Here is a 22,316-nt window from a genome sequence, read left to right as displayed (position 1 = left end):
TAAACCAACACACACACAAACTGTCAGAGAACTACTGCATTTCAACACACATACACACAAACACTGGGCTTGACATGCATATGCAGATACCTGGAGTCTCAAGAGCCTCTTTCTTCTTAGAGCTGGTCTTGGCATTGATGTCACAGGTCACATGATAGAAGGAGAAGAGTAAATGGTGTTTCTCATGAAGATGTGTGGGCAGCTCAATCTTGACCTAAGCAAGCATATCATAACAAACATTAAAGAACCCATAACTTTCATCTAAATGTAACTTATGAGCTAAACAATTTGCAAACCTCATCATAAAAGTCTGGGTTCTGTGAGTGGTGCAGAACTGTAGAACAGGCAGTCGTGGTAAAAACCGGACCTCCTGGCTTTCCATAGATGCACTGTGGAAGTGGATTTAGATGATTTATATTCACAAGTCAAATTCTGAAGAAGATGCTGATGGAAACTGATGGAAATTTGTGTTAACCTTGAGTGGCTTGGTGTGTTCTTCATCAGAGCTTCTGAACTCCACGTACACTGCAATGTTTCGAGCCTATCAAATAAAACAAGATCAGGCTCTTTATTTAGATAGACTTGTTGGTCTAGTTGGGGCATCATTTGGAGGACTGGATGGTCTGACGTAGGTAAGTTTATGTAGTTTCACGTAATGCCGAGTTCAGACTGCATGATTTTAGCCCCGATTTTGATTCGCCGACAAGTTTTGAGAAATCACCGACAAATGCCCGAAATCACAGGCAAATTGGTGCTCGTTCACGTGAGTGACAATCACACAGTGTGAACTATCAAAGACATGATCTGAGAGAATCGCCGATGTGTCGCCGACACCCGTGAGATATTTGGCATGCTAAATATCTGTCGGCGATTCAAAATCATGCCGTGTGAAAGGTGATCTGACTGAAAATCACATCGGCGATTACCTACAGCCAATGAGACAGCAACATCCAGGCCAGCGGGAAGTTGGGGGAGGAGTTACGAAGACCACAATATCAACAAGCATAGCTTCGGCTTATTTTCTTTTCGCTGCAAATGAGTGCACATGCAATTTGCATGACAAGCTTCTTGTGGGCTGCCATTTTTTTATAATAATCCCAGTCTCACGTGAGAACTTGCACGCCTGACCTTGCCTTGTTTCCATGTCACTTCTTGCGTGTGTTTGGTTGTGAGACATAGTTTGCGGACCGGGACATAGTTTGCGGACCGGGACAAAGTTGTCGGCGATTCTTCCTATTGTAAAGTCATGCAGTGTGAAAGCCCCTGTCGCCGATCCATCGTGCAGTGTGAACACAGCAGTGACGGAATGCTGCCCCAGATAGTCATGCAGTGTGAAAAGAACTGTGACACGATTGCTTTGAAAATCGTGCAGTCTGAACTCGGCATAAGTCTCATTTCGTAGTACTTGTGACTCAAATGGTCCACTGTGTGCAGTGGGGGAAAAAAATATTTGTTTGCCCACTGACAAAGACATGATCAGTCTATCATTTTAATGGTAGGTTTTTTTGAACAGTGAGAGACAGAATAACAACAAAACAATCCAGAAAACTTCAAAAAAGTTATAAATTGATTTGCATTTTAAAGGGAGTGCTCGTAATCTCAGCTTGTTACCTGTATAAAAGACACCTGGGAGCCAGAAATCTTCAATCAATCAGATTCCAAACTCTCCACCATGGCAAAGACCAAAGAGCTGTCCAAGGATATCAGGGACATGACTGTAGACCTACACAAGACTGGAGTGGGCTACAAGACCATCGCCAAGCAGCTTGGTGAGAAGGTGTTAACAGTTGGTGCGATTATTCACAAATGGAAGAAACACAAAATAACTGTCAATCTCTCTCAGTCTGGGGCTCCATGCAAGATCTCCCCTCCTGGAGTTTCAATGATCATGCGAACAATGAGGAACCAGCCCAGAACTACACGGGAGGATCTTGCCAATGATCTCAAAGCAGCTGGGACCATAGTCACCAAGAAAACAATTGGTAACACACTACACCATGAAGGACTGAAATCCTGCAGCGCCCGCAAGGTCCCCTGCTCAAGAAAGCACATGTACAGCCCGTCTGAAGTTTGCCAATGAACATCTGAATGATTCAGAGGAGAACTGGGTGAAAGTGTTGTGGTCAGCTGAGACCAAAATCCAGCTCTTTGGCATCAACTCAACTCGCCGTGTTTGGAGGAGGAGGAATGCTGCCTATGACCCCAAGAACACCATCCCCACCGTCAAACATGGAGGTGGAAACATGCTTTGGGGATGTTTTTCTTCTAAGAGGACAGGACAACTGCACCGCATCAAAGGGACGATGGACAGGGCCATGTAGCATCAAATCTTGGGTTAGAACCTCCTTCTCTCAGCCAGGGCATTGAAAAGGTTGTGTATGGGTATTCCAGCATGACAATGACCCTAAACACACGGCCAAGGCAACAAAGGAGTGACTCAAGAAGAAGCACATTAAGGTTCTGGAGTGGTCTAGCCAGTCTCCAGACTTTAATCCCATAGAAAATCTGTGGTGAGATCTGAAGGTTCAAGTTGCCAAACATCAGCCTCAAAACCTTAATGACTTGGAGAGAGTCTGCAAAGAGGAGTGGGAAAAAAAACCCTCCTGAGATATGAGCAAACCTAGACAACTAGAAGAAACGCCTGACCTCTGTGATTGCCAACAAGGGTTTTGCCACCAAGTACTAAGTCGTGTTTTTGACTCATTAAAATGCAAATCAGTTTATAACTTTTTTGAAATGTGTTTTTCTGGATTTTTGTTGTTGTTATTCTGTCTCTCGCTGTTAAAATAAACCTACCATTAAAATTATAGACTGATCATGTCTTTGTCAGTGGGCAAACGTACAAAATCAGCAGGAGATCAAATAATTATTTTCCTCACTGTATGTGACTTCCTCACCTTTGCGAAACTCTTCTGGCTGTCATACTTGAGGTGTTTGGGGTAGATATAAATGTGGTTCTTGTAGACTCTGTAAGGCTGGGCAAACTTAGAAGAATCATGCAGAAACTCATCCACCTCCACCGTAGGAGCATGTAGAGCGCAGTCCTCGAACGGCCTCAGAGCGACATACGAGGAGGTCACACAGTCTGAGAAACACGGGTCAGAAATGTCAATGAGTGTGGAAATAACGAATGAGGCAATAACATTTATGAGTAAAATTGTAATTTTGCTTTAGTTCAGCCTCAGTTGCGAGGATGTTAGTGGTACTGGACGTACTGGGGCATTCCATGGGAACACAGTCCACGTTTATTTCAAGGTTTCCAGGGATGATCTGGAGTTTACTGGCCTTCTCTGCCCTGTAAAAAGCACTTAATTTTACTGAGGTTATTTATGATGACGTGTTATTTGTGAGTGTGACTGCAGAGTCTGTACCTCCTGTACTCTGTGATGAGCTTGATGAGGTCTTCTGTGGAAATCTTATTGCTCTCCTGTTTGAAGAGTGGAGAGAAGCGACTTTCCCTGTCCACTGTGCCTTGGTTGTCTTTAAATACTGACCTGGATTATACAGACGGAAGAAATAAACTGTTAGCAGTGCCAGAGCTTTAGTTGATCATTTGATCTTCCAAAGCTGAAGTACAAAGGAATGGAAAATAAGCTCCCTTTAGGATTGACTTACCTTACAGACCAGGCAAAAGGCATGCGGTACTTTCCAAGTTTGCTACAGAATTGCTTATTGGATTTCAACATCTTCTGGACAGTCTGCAACAAGCAGAGAAAATGCATTTCAATGTTTTTGAGAGAACAAAATCAAGTAAATCTACACTTACTACATAACTTAAATCATATATAGCATAGTGCCTAAAAAACATTTCTGTGCGTATTTAGACCACAACATCAACATTAGTGACATTTAGTTACAACCAAGTGACATTTGCAAATGATGCTTTTATTTTTGTCACAAATCTAAAAGTAATTTTATCAATGACTTGTAAACAACAACTTTTACAGAGGATAAGTCAGTTCTTCTAAAATAAGTTCACACAGAGCAGTTTTTGAATTATGTTTTGCAATGATTTGCTATTAAAATTAGCCTGATCCATCTTTTCTTCAAAGAATTGATATTGGTTTGATATTATTTTACTTATAGCAATGACATTCAGACTTTTTATGTGAGCATTAAATGGTCAAAATTCAGACACCAGGAGTACTTGTAACGCTTAACTTTGAAAATAACTCAGACACAATATGCATATTTAATTTTTGATAGGAGTGAAAACGAAGCAGCTTATGATATACAATTGTTTAAATGAAATACCTTGCTGGAATCTGTGTTTTTAATGTAGGGTTCTGCACCACTGGAAATATTTCCCATCAACACTTTCTCCACCCGTGCCACCATCACGATGTCTGTGTGCGGGTTCGTAATAGAAAAAATTGCCTGCAGGAATGATCAAACATATAAACCACATTAACACATGAGCATACATCTATACCCACTGACTCTGGCTGTGAAAATCTCCATATCAAAGGGCTCCTGCATTGCTACCTGTTTGGGGAAGTGTAGCCAGTTCTCCAGCTCAGGGCTCAACTGGCAGTCCTCTGATTTCTTCTCCACAGGTGATGTGAGGCCATTTTCCTGTGGAGCCCCGTTACCACCATCCAAGACTTGATCTCCTGCATTACCAGAGCTGCTGAGCATTTGCCGCACAACCTCATGGTTCAAGTCCACATGGAAGTCAGCAGAAACCTTCCTGCCCTCACGTATGTCCAGCAGAGAAACCGACACGAAGAAAGGCTCGATCTGAGGAGAAACAGTTAATAATAATTTTATGCCCTGCTATTTTTGTTCATTTGCCCACTGACAAAGAAATGATCATTCTATTATTTTAATGGTAGGTTTATTTGAACAGTGAGAGACAGAATAACAACAAAAATATTCAAAAAACACATTTCAAAAAAGTGATAAACTGATTTTCATTTTAATGAGTGAAATAAGTATTTGGTCAGATATTTCTTGTAGTTGGCCACCAGGTTTGCACACATGTCAGGAGGGATTTTGTCCTACTCCTCTTTGCAGATCCTCTCCAAGTCATTAAGGCTGACGTTTGGTAACTCAAACCTTCAGCTCCCTCCACAGATTTTCTAAGGGATTAAGGTCTGGAGACTGGCTAGACCACTCCAGGACCTTAATGTGCTTCTTCTTGAGCCACTCCTTTGTTGCCTTGGCCGTGTGTTTTGGGTCACTGTTATGCTGGAATACCCATCACCGACACATTTTCAATGCCCTGGCTCAATACCCAAGATTTGACAGTACATGGTCCCATCCATCATCCCTTTGATGCAGTGCAGTTGTCCTGTCCCCTTAGCAGAAAAACACCCCCAAAGCATAAAGTTTCCACCTCCATGTTTGACAGTGGGGATGGTGTTCTTGAAGTCATAGGCAGCATTCCTCCTCCTCCAAACACGGCGAGTTGAGTTGATGCCGAAGAGCTTGATTTTGGTCTCATCTGACCACAACACTTTCATCCAGTTCTCTTCTGAATCATTCAGATGTTCATTGGCAAACTTCAGACGGGCTGTACATGTGCTTTCTTGAGCAGGATTTCAGTCCTTCATGGTGTATTGTGTTACCAATTGTTTTCTTGGTGACCATGGTCCCAGCTGCTTTGAGATCACTGACAAAATCCTCCTGTATAGTTCTGGACTCATTCCTCACCGTTCTCCTGATCATTGAAACTCCATGAGGTGAGATCTTGCTTGGAGCACCAGACTGAGGGAGATTGACAGATATTGTCATGAATAACTGCACCAACTGTTGTCACCTTCTCATCAAGCTGCTTGGCGATGATCTTGTAGCCCATTCCAGTCTTGTGTAGGTCTACAATCTTGGTATCCTAGGACAGCTCTTTGGTCTTGGCCATGGTGGAGAGTTTGGAATCTGATTGATTGATTGCTTCTGTGGACAATTGTCTTTTATACAGGTAACAAACTGAGATTATGAGCACTCCCTTTAAAACAGTGATCCTAATCTCAGTTTGTTACCTGTATAAAAGACACCTGGGGGCCAGAAATCTTGCAGATTGATAGGGGATCAAATACTTACTTCACACATTAAAATGCAAATCAATTTCTAACTTTTTTGAAAAGCATTTTTTCTGGATTTTTTTGTTGTTATTCTGTCTCTCACTGTTAAAATAAACCTACCATTAAATTATAGAGTAATAATTTCTTTGTCAGTAGACAAACTTAATATTTTGCTTTTAGTACTGCAAGTGGTTTGCAAACAAATGCACTCAATTGCATACTGCTGCAATTAGATTTGTATCTGTATGTGCTATTCAGCTATTCTATTTTGTATTAATGAATTCCAGGTTATGATAAAGGACATGAGATCGTACATTAGTAACAGGCTCAGTGTCGGTCTCGTTGATGCAGCCCTGCAGTGTGAGGTTGAGCGAGCGGCAGGAGATCATCAGTCTCTTCCCGAGTTTCTCGTCAAATGGCTGGACAGAAGAAGACTCCCCAAATTCCATCCTGGGACTCCTCAAAACCTTTAACACAAAGAATCCATTTCTCATGTACCACAATGAAATTTCCTTTGCAAAACCCCCAAACAATGCAATCTTTTCACAGCTGCTATAAATCACACACGACTGGTGGTGAGACATACAGGAATATCAGGATCCAGTGAGAACAGGTTGAGTCTTTCCTCTCCTCTGACAGCTCTCACCCCCTCTTCTGTCTCTGAAATATACTGAAACAACACAACATCATCGTTAATTATCTGCAGTGCTCTCAGAGAGAATCAAACTGCAAAAAACAATCAGATTAATTTACTTGAGAAATTTTTTTTTTTTGCTTGCTTAGAACAAGAAAAATATCTTGTTTTAGACTTAAGATAATTTTTCATCCCCTATTGGCAAATATTTTTGTCTTGCTTTAAGCAAAAATAACTACATGTTGATTAAAAAATGGGAAGAATTGGATCAATATTCAAGGAGGAGTAGCAAAAAACAGAATACTGTACTTTTCAAAATGGCTTCTACTGTAAAGGGTGGAGTCTTAAATTAAAAGAAGAAACTGATTGTAATCAGCAGGAAGAGAGGAATCTTCTAAAAAAAATCTAGTTTATTTTTTCTAGAATTAGGGCTTCAGGAGTTATATGTTATTAATATTTTAATGTTGAATATTTGAACTAGTGGTGGCACTATAGAGTTGGTCCTAGAGACCCCAAAGTTGATCAGATCACTATTTATGGCCATCTCTACAAGTGTGCCAAATTTCACCAATTTCCTGTGTTCCCTTCATAGGGCTGCCATAGACTCTTATTGGACGAAAATAACAAGAAAACATACAGACGGCAGGATTTCATGAATAAGATGACATCAACAGACAACATGCACGTCAACATCGACTGATTTACCTGAACAAGTAGGCAATGGCTGTAGACAAATACAAATGCATAGTACAAAGCACAAAGCAGTCAACTCTTTTTGGCACATTTGGAACCATCCATTTTTCATTAACTCGTACTTTTACTTCCAATACTTAAGTACATTTAATATAAAAAAATACTTTTCACACTTAAGTACAATCGATATCACATTCTTTTACTCAAGTAATATTCTAAATGGTTTTCTTGTAGGGTATCTTTAACTTGAGCGTGGCTTTTAGGGACTTTATCCACCACTGATTTTTTAATGTAATGTTTCCTGGGGTGCACTTTTAAAAAAAATGCAAAAACAGAAGTCAATTTTCTTTAGTCCTCTGATTTTGAGTCTAATTTTAGACTTAAATGTAAAGGCCTACAGCCTGAATGAATGATTTACACAGAAATGTGCTTTACATTTGTTACATGAAACAAACCCCATTTCCTTTTTTTAGAAAGAGGATGTAATGGTTTTGTATCTAGGATGTAATCTGACAGAGTTACAAACATTACTTACCTTGGCCAGTTCAGGGTGAATTCCATTTTCAGTTGTTTCCTCATTTTTTTGAACAGGGACATGATTCAATGATGCATCAATGATCTCTAAAACAACAAACAAACAAAACACTTTAGCTAAAAATACAAACAAATGAACAATGCAAACTTGTAGTGATCTTCTCACATACAACTAATTGTACAGTAGATTTTGGTTATGCTTCAGGTGTGTTTGTGTCAGCGTGAGCCTATTAAGAGCTTTTCAACAAATTAATGAACAAATAAATGAATGAAGGTCTCATGAGACAGCTTTGCCTAAAGTATTTGTTTATTTATTTATTTATATTCATTTTCATATGAATTCTTAAAGTAACTTATAGAATCCTTCAAATATGCACTGCATAAAATGCTTTTCATACGTAGATTTTTTGTCTTGTTTCCAGCCAAAATATAAAAAATATGCATATGCCATACAGAAGCAACATGTGCTTATTGTGCTTTCACATAAGATGTGTTTACAGCATGTTTACTCTTTTGCAAGTGTGAGAAAAGGTGTTTTCTGACCACCAGCATGTAAAGCATTGTCACCTTTTTGCATAGATGCAGGTGTCAGCCTCTCCCTCACAAAATATCACATCCTGTGTGGTGTATTTCACTTGAAAAATTACGTTATACATCATTTTGACCGCATTATTTATTTATTTTTTATTTTTTTGCCAAAAATCCATAATGCACCCACGTTGCAGACAGATCATCACTAACTGTTCTTGCAAACGCAACACTGACGCACATACAAAACAATGCACAACTCTTCTTATCTTTAGGGCTTCATGCTTAATAAGCACTCACCGTGTTTGCTGTCACTCAGGTCCGCGCTCTTGCGATCCAGAACCGGGCCGTCCGGAGGGCTGATCTGCAGGATGCGTGTGAGAGTGTTGATCCAATCATCCATGTCTTGCTCGTTCTCGGCAGCCAGGACAAAATACGTCACTTCGTTCATTTTCAACTCAAAGGCGTGTTTTCTCAGGCGACTATTCTGTATGATTGGACCCAGAAACCATTAGAAAAATCAGTCTTTGGTCATTTCATTGTTAATGTTTACTGAACTGCTTTAAAACATATATTATGTGTACCAACCTGAACCACCCCAGTGCATGAGTCCAGAAAAATACAACCTTTAGGTTCCTTTGATATTTTCTCATCTTTATAGAAGTTCATGATATATGAGTTATCAGTCAGCTGAGTCAACTGGAAATATCTTCGCTTGAAGGACTGGAAAAACACAAGCAACAAGAAAAAAAATAGTGAGATTAGAGAAGAGAGAAGTCTACTATTCTAGAAAACACCTTTGGACAGAATGAGTAGTACCAAGTATCAATGCAGCTATGTAAGTACTCAGTCCTTCCAAGATGTAAAAAATAATTTCTTCCTTAGTATTTTTGTCTTGTTTTCTTGTATAAATATCTAAACATTCTCAAATCAGGATGTGTTTACTTGACAAGTAAAATGACCTAAGACATTATGTCTTGTTTTCTGAAAAAAGAAAATCAAATTTTTGCTAACTTTTGCTTAAAATAAAGCAAAATTATCTGCCAATGGGGCAAGAAAAATAATCTTGTTTAGCCTTTGAATTGAGATTATTTTTCTTACCCCACTGGCAGATAATTTAGCTTGTTTTAAGCAAAAACTAACAAAATTTGGATACTTTTTTTCAGAAAACAAGACATAATATCTTAAGTAATTTTACTTGTCAAGTAAACACATGCTTGTTTAAGAATTTTTAGATATTTATACTTGAAAACAAGTAGTTTTTTGCAGTGTTTCTTCATCCGATTTGGAGAAATGCATCATTCCATCACTTGCTCACCAATGGATCCTCTGCAGTGAATGGGTGCCGTCAGAATGAGAGTCCAAACAGCTGATAAAAACATCACAATAATCCACAAGTAATTAACACAACTCCAGTCCATCAGTTAACATCTGGAGAAGACAAACGCTGCACGTTTGTAAGAAACAAATCCACCTTTCAGATGTTTCTAACTTCAAACTGATACAAATTCCAAGTCCATAATTCATACTAACGCTTCCTCCAGTGAAAAAGTCCATCTCCCGTTGTCTCTCCTATCAAAATCCATCCACACATTTATTTACAGCTGTTTTGGCTTGTAATCAGTGCTTGATCTGTGCAGATTTCTCTCCTGATTCAGACCAGACCACTATTTCACTGAAGAAAGCATTATTATAGAATCTAGACTCGTATTTGAGTTAAAAACGCCTTAATGATGGATTTGTTTCAACTTTTGTGTAGATTACGTGTGGATTATTGTGATGTTTGTATCAGCTGTTTGGACTCTCATTCTGACGGCACCCATTCACTGCAGAGGATTCATTGGTGAGACTGTAGGCGGAGGGTGAACCAACTCCAGGGTAAGGCTAAAAGCAGCCAAATCTATTAACTACGAACATCATAAACTCATCTTTTTAGGAAGGAACAAGTGCAGCAATAAGTAACTGAAGCCATTTTAAGGTGATTTTAGTCAAAATGGGTGAAAAATCATAAAAACCACCACTAATAATATGATATATTCGGTTATCACTTTTGACCACAAGTTGGCACTGTCTCAAAACGTTTTGAATGCTTTCATGTCATGGTCGTGATGGTACATACAAAGTCTTTTAATGGTACACCAATGCATTCATAAAAATGTAGCATTTTCTATCACAATACTCTATTGTAGTCAATGGCAATTTCATCTTTTGTTCAATTATAGCACCACCAAGAGTCACAATCCCACCAAATTGTTTGTGTGTCCTTAGAGTGTGCTCATACATATGCGTGTCGAATTTGGTGAAAATATCTTAATTTGTTTTGAAGTTAACAGACATTTATCTATATGAGAAGAGAAAAATTACCAACGGTTAAGTTTGTTTGCTTTTATTTGCCACTTACTATCAAAATTTTGTAAATTGGGCATTAATATATAGTCAACACGCTATGTTTTCGAATTTCCTACAAATTTCCACACACCAAGTTTAGTCTCAACACGCCAAACAGCTGCGAAGATATAGTCTCACATCCATTTTTGCGTGCTTTTCGTAGATTTCATTTGTGCGTTATTGGGAAATGGTTTGACTAGTCAACTTGAATTCCATAACTTTTTGCCAGCATGGTCTGAAGATGATCGGAGACGATTTTGGTGAAAATCAGACAAACCGTTTAGGACGAGTTTAAAAAAGTAAAAAAAAACTAAGTCTTATGATTTTTGAAATTTGGACTTCATTTGACTCGGCATGACCCAAGAATTCTGAGAGACATTTAGATTCTGTGCAGTACTGTTCAAAATTAATTAGCATAAACAAGAGTGAAACTTTGGCCAAGTGGTGGTGATAGACTTTGATTTAGAGACTCTAAATTTGCTGTGGCTTACCCGGACAGTGATGCTGTTGTTGACAGTGCTGTTAAAGTTCCCTTTATAAAGCCAACCGGACTTAAAAACGCCAATTCCCCCTGCACCTCCACTACCTGCTCCACCTCCTCCTCCTTTAGATGATGACAGAGAAGTTGTGTCCTATCAAAGAAAAGAAAATCATTCTCCAGGTTCACATAACTTCAAACATTTTTATGGACAGATAAACTCAGCTTAATGATACTGACCTCGTCTTTGTCCACATCTTCATGGTCGATCTCAAAGGAGTGCGAGGGCAACTTCTCTGATTTATACAGCTTCCTGTGGAGGACAACAATTATGCAGAGAGATAAGAATCACTGTCATCCATTATGATTAGGAGAAGAACAGAAAAGAGAAAACCATCTTCACCATTTCCTACTATAAATATATTCCAAATAAAATTTTGATTAGTAATATGCAGTGCTAAGAACTTCATTTGGACATCTCTGGTTGTGTTCGGATTCCTGTCACACCTTTGATGTTCCTGGTCAAAAATGACTGGACTCCAAACAAATGCTTATAAATCTCTCATTAAATTATCACCTAATATTGGATGCAATCTTTTTGTCAACTTGTTTTCTTTCATTTAGGAATGGTTTTGTGTTTCTATATGCATCTGATTAATCGTAGGCCTCATTTATTTTAAAGTAGGTACCTTGTTTTTTTAGTGAAAAAATTATTATTTTATGAATAATTTTCACAATATTAAACAAAAAAAAATCCCAAAATGTACACTCTACATCTACTAGTGTGCTTTAATGTTTAATCAGGAAGTTTGCTTTTAAATTATTTTATTTTGTACAAAATTGCAAAAAAATAACACCTGTGGTCTTCCCGGTTAAAAATGACCAGACTCCAAACAACTCCTTATAAATCTCTCATTATGCTATATTATCAGCAAATATTGGATTTAATCTTTTTGTCAACTTGTTTTGTTTCATTTAGGACTGGTTTTGTGTTTCTGTTTGCATCTGATTAATCGTAGGCCTCATTTATCTGAAAGTAGGCACCTCATTTTTTGAGTGGAAAAATCTTTTTTTAATTAATAATTTTCACAATATGAGATTAAAAAAAATCATAAAAATTGCACTGTTTAGCATACAGTACTAATGTGCTTTAATGTTTAATCAGGAAGTTTTAAATGCTTTTATTTTGTACAAAGTTTTGTTTTTGACCGGGAACAACACAAATGTTTTTGCAATTTTGTACAAAATAAAAACATTTAAAAGCAAACTTCCTGATTAAATATTTAAGCACACTGGAATAATAAACTGTGCAACATTTTTTATAATTTTTTGTTTAATATTGTGAAAATTTTTCATAAAAAATATTTTTTTTCACTCAAAACACGAGGTGCCTACTCTCAGATAAATGAGGCCTACGATTAATCAGATGCAAATAGAAACAAAAAAACAGTCCTAAATGAAAGAAAACAATTTGACAACAAAATTGAATCCAATAATTGGTGATAATATAGCATTGTGAGAGATTTATAAGCAGTTGTTCGGAGTCCGGTCATTTTTGACCCGGGAACACCACAACTGTGACTTTTTGCAATTTTGTACAAAATAAAAGCATTTAAAAGTAAACTTCCTCATTAAACATTAAAGCACACTAGTGTGAGAGACAGTGCAATTTTTCATAATTTTTTGTTTAATATTGTAAAAATTATTCATAAAAAATGATTTTTTTTTCACTCAAAACACAAGGTACCTACTCTCAGATAAATGAGGCCTATGATTAAATAAAAATCAAAGATGCAAATAGAAACACAAAACCAGCCCTAAATGAAAAAAACAAACAAACAAACAAGTTGACAAAAAGAATGAATTCAATACTTTGTGATAATATAGCATGATGAGAGATTTATAAGCAATTGTTTGGAGTCCGGTCATTTTTGTCCGGGAACACCACAAGTGTGATTAGGTGAAATAAAACCCGCAAAAAAATAACAACAATTTTTTACAAATTTTATGAGAAGTACTTATACCATTTATACTATCAGGAAGTTTGAGTTCAATGTGATAAAGTTTACTAGTATTTTCAGGAAAATTTTCTCAATATTTAGATTTTTTTTTTTGCACCTTGATTGCATCTCGACCAAAACATTGTCCTATCCTAACAAACCATGCATCAATGGAAACTTATATAAATCTCAATAAAAAAATGACTAATAACTGGTTTTGTGGTCCAAGGTCATAATAAATATATATCTCAAAAGAGATGTTTCATAAATCACTGCTTACACGCAACCACACAAACAAAAGAGTCAGTCACAAGGCTATTTTAAACACATACGCACCAGTAAAAACACTTCAAAAGAGAAAGAAAGAAAGAAAGAAAAAAGCCCTCAAGCATTAGTGTGCCAATAATTTGTCCTGTCCTATTCAACAAGGTCGTATTTTCCACATCATGTGGTGTTTTTCACTCCTTTCAGTGAGCTTTATTCTGACAGGACCCCACACACAGGTGTCCTTTCTGCTGCCTGCCTGAGTGCTCTTGTAAAGCAGAGCTCTTTGTGTCAGTCCTGGGTGCTAGAGACAGTGTGGCATATTGTCCAGAACAAACCCTTTCTGTGCATTTACATCACTCTCAGTTCTTTAACAATGTGCATGAACCCGTATAAGGCCAGTTCACAGCACCAGTGACTTTGCTGCTATATTTCGCTACTATCTGTACTGTAAAATCAGTGCTGTTTCTTTAAACATATTCAAATGTGATCACAGGTATATAGTGCAGGTAAACCTGAGAAAAGTTAAAAAAAAGTTTGTCAAGACAAACTTTAAGTTGGCTTGAGAAAGCCGGAGCCGAATGTTTAAAAAGTTTAAAAGTTTAAAAATTTTAAAAACGTTTTTTAGCCTGAAATAGTTTAAAGTTTAAAGTAGTTTTAAAAGCTTAAAGTTTGATTAGCATGTTACTAGCATGCTGCTGACATGATTTTATCACGATGTTGCTAGCATGTTTCTAGCATGGTTAGCAAGTTACTAGCATTTTTTTGAATGATTAACAAGTTGTTAACATGTTGGTAGCATGATTAACATGTTAATAGCATGTAGCTAGCATGATTTTATCACAATGATTTTATCACAATCTCACTATCTTGTTACTACCATGTTTCTGGCATGGTTAGCATGTTACAAGCATGTAGCTAGCCTGTTTCTAGCATGTTTAACAAGTTACTAGCATGTAGCTAGCATGATTTTATCAAAATTGGCATGTTGCTAGCTTGTTGCTGGCATTTTTCTTTAAATAGCATTTCAGTAAGTTGGCTTTCTCAAGTTGGTTTTTCTGTGTAAGATCCATAAGCTATTTGATTCTTTATATAGATATGTAAAAAAATAATTAGCTAGTTACTAACATGTTTCTAGCATGGTTAACAAGTTCCTAGCATGTTTCTAGCATGATTAGCAAGTTACTAACATGTTTCTAGCATGTTTAGCATGTTACTAGCATGATGCTAGCATGACATTATCATGTTTAGCATGTTACTAGCTTGTTGCTAGCATGATTAGCAAGTTGGTTTGAATGAGTTTGAATGGAGTAGTATAGTTGATAGAAGGTAAGTTTGATTGAGTCTCAAGGGATTGTGGGAGTTTTGTCAGTGTGAGTTTGAATAGTGTTGATCATCTGAACATTCCTTCAATGTAAGTCTATGGGATTTTTCACAGCTTTAATCGTCATTTTTAGGAAAACCGTAATTCGGATCAGTTAGAAAAGATCCAGCAGCTGTAGTCAGATCAGTCTGAAGATCTGGCCTGAGTTTGGAGTTTGGAGAGTTAAAGCTCTAGGAGGAGGAGCGTTTAGACTGACAGTCTCCTAACGGTTAACACTCTTCATTTGCATAAAGTTAAACATTTCTTGACTTTCTCTACATGCTTGTGAAAATGAACAGAATCATGTTGTTTTGTCTCTGTGTTTCAATGGCAGTGTGACACAGATATAAATGTTGAAAAACAGGCTTCTGAAGGACATCACGACGGATCCAAAGAACTCTTGTCCAAGCTGTTAAAACTACTGGAGTTGTATTCTCTGGCTGATCCGTCCAGTTCTGTCTTTGTCAAGGAAAGCACTTATTTTTGAACAAATAAATTAGATTTTTTTTTTCTTTTAAAAGCTTTGTCTGTAAAACAACAAAAAAGAGTGCAGTACCTGGGCAGTGTGCGGTAGTCTCCTGCATATTCTTCATATTTATACTGGATCACATGCAGCTGGGAGTTGTAATATTGACAGGCCTATAGAACACAAAACAGACAGAGGTTCATCCTACTATAAGAGCTAAATGATAAAATGCACAAAAAAACTTTCAAAAGACCCTACAGAGTCTGCTTAAAATTAAAGAGATAATTCACTTAAAAATGAACATTTTGTTGGCATGCATTGTGGTGCTCTTGCAAATGTGCATCGACTGACACAGAAGAAAATAAATTGTTGAATAAAGTCGATATTTTGGTTTTCTTTGTGCACAAAAACCACTGAACCTCATGGACTTTTTTGTCCATGTTCTTGGTATCTTTCTGGATGGTCACAGAGCTCTAGGATTTCATCAAAAATATTTAAATTTGTCTTATAAGGGAGAGTAATCGATGACAGAATTAAAATTTTTGGTTGAACTATCCCTTCAAACATGTTTGAGGTAAATTTCAAAGGTTTAGGCAAACAAATAAGCAGAAATAAAACAATTTATACAATTTTCCCATTTCCCATAATGTTTACACTGCACAAAAAAAAAAAAAAAAAAATGCTTTTCTTAGTTTTTTTGTCCAGTTTCCAGGCAAAATATCAAAAAATTCTTAAATCAAGAAGGATTTTCTAGACGAGTAAAAATTAAACTCTTGTTTTCAAAAAAAAAAAAAAAAAAAAAAAACAGTCAAAATTAAAACAAGCTAAATAATCTGCCAGTGGGGTAAGAAAAAACAAACAAATCATATTTCAAACAGAAAACAAGATTATTTTTCTTACTCCATTGGCAGATTATTTTAATTGTTCTAAGCAAAAACACACGTAAGTTTGACTTGTTTTTTATTGAAGACAAGACAATCATTTTCACTCGCTTAAAAATCTTTCTTGATTTAAGAATTGTGTATATAATACAAACTCAATTCTGACTTTTTTCTTTGAATTGGGTGAAATAAAGTCAGAACTGCCAGATTTAAACTCAGAATTCTGGCTTTCTTCCCTCAGAAATTGATGATATAAACTCGCAATTGTGAGAAAAACACTTAATTTTGCAAAACCGTATGAAAAAAAGTTTTCTTTTAATCAAATATAGCTATTTATCAAATGTATTGCGTTCTATCTAGAAAGTGTTTGCTCACAAAAATATTGCCTGTCCCTAAAAAAAAATATTGAAATTTAGTTTTCTTTCACCTCTTTATTTCCATCACAAAAAAATTTGTGAGCAAACACTGTTTATAAACTCTTTCTGACTTTTTGTTTTTTTTTTCAGATTTTTCCCAGAATTGCATAATACAAACTAAATTCTGACTTTTTTCTTTGAATTGGGTGAAATAAAGTCAGAATTGCGAGATTCAAACTCAGAATTTTGACTTTTTTTCCCTCAGAAATCGATGATATAAACTCGCAATCGTGAGAAATAATTTTCCTAACAAATGCAAGTTTCAATACAGTTTTCTCGCAATTGCGAGTTTCTTTCCTCAGAATTATGAGAAATAGAGATAGAATTGCAATATAAACTCATAATTCTGATTTTCTTTTCTCAGAAATGGATTATATAAACTCGCAATTGCAAAAAAAAGAAAAAAAATGCATTTACTTGTACTTTACTTTTAATACTTAAGCACATTTAAGATAAAAAAAAAAACTTTTTGTACTTAAGTACAACAAATATCACATACTTTAAGACTTTTACTCAAGTCATATTCTAAACAGTGACTTCAACTTCTACCAAAGTCATTTTCTGATAAGATTTAAGACTTTTACTTAAGTATAGCTTTCAGGTACTTTATACACCACTGGACACAAACACTGGAAACACTTGGTGGTTCAGTGAATGGACAAAAATGATGAAAAAGAAAAGAAAGACATGAACATCTTGGATGACAAGGGGGTGAGTAAATTATCTGTACATTTTTGTTCCGGAAGTAAACTAATTCAAATAAACTATCTTATTCAGGGCAGTACTAAAAATAGACTCAGAAGAAACTGAATAAAGTGTCATATTAATGTGGTAATATTTGGATTAGTTCATGGTTTCTGGCTTCCCACAGTCATGGACAACCTAGAAATATCTGGGAAATTTGTCAAAAAAGACAGAGATGATTTCAAGGCCTCTAAAGTCATTAAAATACAATATATAGGCCCTATATACAGTCGTTTGGCAATGATACTGAAACACTAACCAATATGGCGTTGAAGGTTTTATATCTACATATGTGACTCAGGACCACAAAACCAGTCATAAGAGTCAATTTTTAGATATTGAGATTTATACATGACTAAATAAATAAGCTTTCAATTGATGTATGGTTTGTTAGGATAGGACAATATTTGACTGAGATGAACTACACTGCAAAAAATGCTTTTCTTTCTTAGATTTTTACATCTTGTTTCCAGCCAAAATATCCAAAAACTCTTTCTTTCTAGACAAGTAAAAAATATTTCAGGTCAAACAAGTCAAAATTAAGTTGAGTTTTTGCTTAGAACAAGCTAAATAATCTGCCAACGGGGTATGAAAAAAAAAAATCTTATTTCAAACAGAAAACAAGATTTTTTTTAACCCCATTGGCAGATCTTTTTGCTTGTTTCAAGCAAAAACGCACTTCATTTTGACTTGTTTGACCTGAAATCAATTAGTTTTTACTCGTCTAGAAAATCCTTCTTGTTTGAAGAATTGTTTATATAATTTGGCTGGAAACAAGACTAAACTAATCAAAATATTGAGAAAATCTTTTTTAAAGTTGTCCAAATGAAGTTCTTAGCAATGCATATTGCTGATCAAAAATTACGTTTTGATATATTTTGTGGTAGGAAATATACAACATATCTTTACTTAATATCCTAATGATTTTTGGCATGAATCATGTTTTATAATTTATAATTCTGATCCATACAATGTATTTTTGGCTAATGCTACAAATACACCCGTGCTACTTAGGAGTGGTTTTGTGGTCCAGGGACACATATATGCATCGCCTAGTGGCCAAACTGCACTCATTTCACATTGCATCAGTGAGAGCAGAGTGTGAAGGTTGAATTAAATGAAGGTTGATAAAAATGAAAGTGAAGGTAAACATCTCCCAATGGCCTGCACAGTCTCCAGATCTGAATATTATTCAGCCACTTGTATCTGTTATTCCCAAGACGGACTGATGCCAAAAGAGGCCCTACAGCATGCTAACAAACTGTTGTGGTCTAGAAGCAAGTGTCAGTTTCATTGTCCAACCCTTGTGTATTGTGTATTGAACCAAAGGCACACACAACAGCACTCACCTGTCTGACCAGCAGACATTCAGCGTGTGTGTCGGCTCCCTCTGGCACAGTGGACTTCACCGTCCTCCTCTCCACAGGAAGAGTGGACACCTGGAATAACACAACAGACCATCATTTTAGATCTTGTGAGCTGAAAACAATCTGCAGGTCAGAACTGAGTCTCAGAACTGAGTTCAACAACAGGATTCTGGAGCAAAATCAAATGCAGCATGCAAGATGTGAAGATGGTAGCTACTGTCATAGGAATCATCTTTGCTCTATCTGTCATTCATTAGATCACCAAAATGCTCATATAAACAGCTTAAACGTAAATCAGTCAACACAAGCTATATTGGTTCCCATCAGCCCAGTTTTTTATGTGTAAATAGGGATGGGCGATATGGCAAAAATATCATGTTTTATTTTTATTTTTTTCAGAAATATCACGATTCACAACTTTATCACGATTCTTTGTCATGCTGGTTTTACTATTTTGCAAGTACACTGCAAAAAATGCTTTTCTTACTTAGATTTTTTGTCTTGTTTCCAACCAAAATATCTAAAAATTCTTAAATCGAGAAGTATTTTGTAGACTAATAAAAGTTATTGTCTTGTTTTCAGAAAAAAAAATACTCAAAATTAAGTGCGTTTTTGCTCGAAACAAGCGAAATAATCTTCCAATGGGGAGTTTTAAATAAGATTTTTTTTCTTACCCCATTGGCAGATTATTTAGCTTGTTCTAAGCAAAAACTCACTTAATTTTGAGTAGTTTTTTTTTTTTCTGAAAACAAGAAAATAATTTTACTTGCCTAGAAAATCCTTTATGATTTAAGAAGTCTTAGATATTTTGTCTGGAAACAAGACAAAAAAAATCAAAGTAAGAAATTTACATAACAAAAGGTAACAAAATCTTTGGCATTATTTTATCTCTGTTATAAAAAAAAAAAAAAAGAACAAAAATAGGCCACATGCTACAAATACACATAATATACAAATAAAACAAATAGTGGTTTAATTTTCAGGTACAGTGGGAGTATTTAGAAGTAGCATTTAAGAAATTTAATTAATAAATATAAAAACAAAACACTATATACACTATATACATAAATTACGCATTGACTCTTATTAATGCAACTGTAATAAAGTTCTTCAGTCAAGAGCAGTGCGCGATTTTTCTTGGTGTTTTGTTTAGCCTACCATCACCTAAAAATGACAATTCTGTCATCATTTACTCATTCCTGAGTTTTTTTTATTTTATTTTTTTACATAAAACATATTGAACATAAAACGTATTTTGAAGAATATGGGTAACCAAATAGTTGCTGGTCCCCAGTTACTTCCATAGTAATTTTTTACAAAAGCAGATTTTATTCTTTAACAATCAAAAATGGTCATATCACACACCCCTGTATGTAAACTGTGTTCTGTTGGTTTACTGAAGTGTGGACGTGCGATATGAAACAGGAAAGCATCCTTATACAGCAGAATTAAGCACATCCGGCCAGAGCAAGTGTTTTGTGGTTAAAAAGGACTTTTTACTGACCCAAGAAATAAAAAAAAAAATGTTCCCATCTCGTGCAGCTAAAGAGGAAGTGATACATTCGTAGGACCTTTCTGGTGACATTTTGTAATACTTTATTTAGCATCACAATGAAGAATATGGTAGCAATTCATTCAGTTTCTCACACAGTATGCATTGCCGTGTTATCGATTTACACTCTTAAAAATAAAGGTGCTTCACGATGCCATAGTAGAAACTTTTTTGTCTATATGGTTACCTAAAGAGCCTTTAACATCGGAAGAACCTTTCTGTTTCACAAAAGGTTCTTTGTGCGAAAGATGGTTCTTCAGATTATAAAAATGTAAGAAAGTGTCTATTGTATGCTTGCAAAAAAAAATAAAAAAATTATTGTACTATTGTACCAGTTTGTTCTTCACCAAGGAGAGCTTTAAAATAAATAATCTTATCCATTTTTAAAATCCAAATTTTTACCTCACAAAACGGCAAACTGGGTTAGGAATCAATAGAGGCTTGGGAAAAAAATGCCATAAAAATAAATAAAATGCCCACAAATTCGAAATATGGGAGGAAAAATATCAGTTCTTGATTTTGTATTATCTATAATACAGTCATGCAGTATCACACATCCAAGAATACTGTGGTTACTGTTGACCTACTGGCGGTTTTAAAAAATATCACTTCTTTTTATTTCCATTTTCATATTGATATTTAAAAATTTCATTTTTGAAACATCTGACAGAATTATTTATGCAGTTGTAATTGCAGTGTAAATGCATTCATACCACCTGAGTTGCATTAAAACAGTCAGCGTAAAACATCTAAATGCATCTTGCAGCTTGTGTTTATTGTTTGTGAATTTCTTGATTAAAATTGCAAGGCGGCAAATTTTGCTCTTTAATGGAAAACTTGTGTTGTGTCACTGAATGTAAACATGTTTATTTAAATGCTTAAAGCTCATGTTACAAAATGGTTTTTACTAAACCACTAGATGGCAGAAAAACCTGGCATAGCACTTTCCAAAACATCCGCTTTTCAAGATACACCTGCCAATTTGTCTGATGCTTGACGCACTTGTGGCCAGCAGCACAAAGTCGATTCTGTGCTTACTTGATCTAATACTTGATGTTTTTAAATGTTGCAGATTTAAGTAGCAAATTAAGAGATTAAGAGAAGTGCTCAAATTCATAAATATATCTTGAGACAAAGGTCTGAAACCATCATATTTAAAAACATGTTATTAATTATATCATATAATAAAATATAATTTGTTGTTACTACTGTAAATCTATATTAAATTACTATGGGATCTTTAACGCTTCCAGAATCTTTACATTTTAAAATGATTTTGTTTCTGTATTTTAAAATATGTTTTACATGAACAAGTATATTTGGGGAACAAAAATTAATTATTTTATTTAGCAAAATAAACAGACACTTTGCTAAAGTGATTGTTTTGAACAAGTATTAACTTAGGCATTAATTAAAAACAGAGGTGTAAAAAGTACTCAAAAATTTTACTCAAGTGAAAGTACAGATACTCAGTGAAAATTTTACTCAATTAAAAGTACAAGTATCTGGCCAAAAACATACTTGAGTACAAGTAAAAAAGTACAACTTTTAAATTATACTCAAGTATTGAAAAAGTAAAAGTACTTTTTTTTTTCTGACAGACATACAGAAGTATGGTTAAAGGGAGAGAATGAAACAAAATGCAATGGCACAGGTCAAACACGTATATATCTAGTGGAACAACAACAATTAAAATGAAGCAAAAATACAAGAAAAGGAACTAAAAGGAAACTCCATCCTTTCCACCCTCATGCCATCCCATATGACTTTAATTTATCAGACGAACACAAACTAAGTGTTTTAGAAAGGTCATCTTTTAACACAAGTGTATGGGACATCCAAAAACGACACTTCAAAAACTATACACAAAGTGAAAATGACAGTAATTTATGCAACCCCTGTTAATGAATCAGGGTCTTCTTAAGTGAAACAAAGAAGAATACAAATACTAATATTTTAATCTTGACCACCGTGTTCACTTTGTG

General features: G+C 35.6%; 1 protein-coding gene across 1 annotated transcript in view; it reads right to left on the bottom strand.

The window, feature by feature from the left end:
• The window catches only part of dock10 (dedicator of cytokinesis 10), a 101,263-nt gene that overhangs the window by 51,173 nt on the left and 27,774 nt on the right, over positions 1-22,316 (bottom strand). The window contains exons 3-20 of the mRNA XM_073818431.1: positions 18,762-18,851; positions 15,462-15,544; positions 11,519-11,591; positions 11,292-11,432; positions 9,001-9,135; positions 8,713-8,899; positions 7,886-7,971; positions 6,610-6,693; positions 6,338-6,490; positions 4,486-4,740; positions 4,255-4,377; positions 3,616-3,698; positions 3,372-3,494; positions 3,216-3,295; positions 2,898-3,085; positions 476-541; positions 297-389; positions 91-214 (exon numbers count right to left, since the gene is read on the bottom strand). Of these exons, the coding sequence (XP_073674532.1) occupies positions 91-214; positions 297-389; positions 476-541; positions 2,898-3,085; positions 3,216-3,295; positions 3,372-3,494; positions 3,616-3,698; positions 4,255-4,377; positions 4,486-4,740; positions 6,338-6,490; positions 6,610-6,693; positions 7,886-7,971; positions 8,713-8,899; positions 9,001-9,135; positions 11,292-11,432; positions 11,519-11,591; positions 15,462-15,544; positions 18,762-18,851 (2,167 nt within the window). The remainder of the gene's footprint in view (positions 1-90; positions 215-296; positions 390-475; positions 542-2,897; positions 3,086-3,215; positions 3,296-3,371; positions 3,495-3,615; positions 3,699-4,254; positions 4,378-4,485; positions 4,741-6,337; positions 6,491-6,609; positions 6,694-7,885; positions 7,972-8,712; positions 8,900-9,000; positions 9,136-11,291; positions 11,433-11,518; positions 11,592-15,461; positions 15,545-18,761; positions 18,852-22,316) is intronic.

The sequence above is a fragment of the Garra rufa genome, chromosome 14, assembly GCF_049309525.1.
Source record: "Garra rufa chromosome 14, GarRuf1.0, whole genome shotgun sequence".
NCBI lineage: Eukaryota > Metazoa > Chordata > Actinopteri > Cypriniformes > Cyprinidae > Garra > Garra rufa.
Note: the sequence above shows the minus strand (reverse complement) of the source record. Positions and strands in the feature narration are given on the sequence as shown.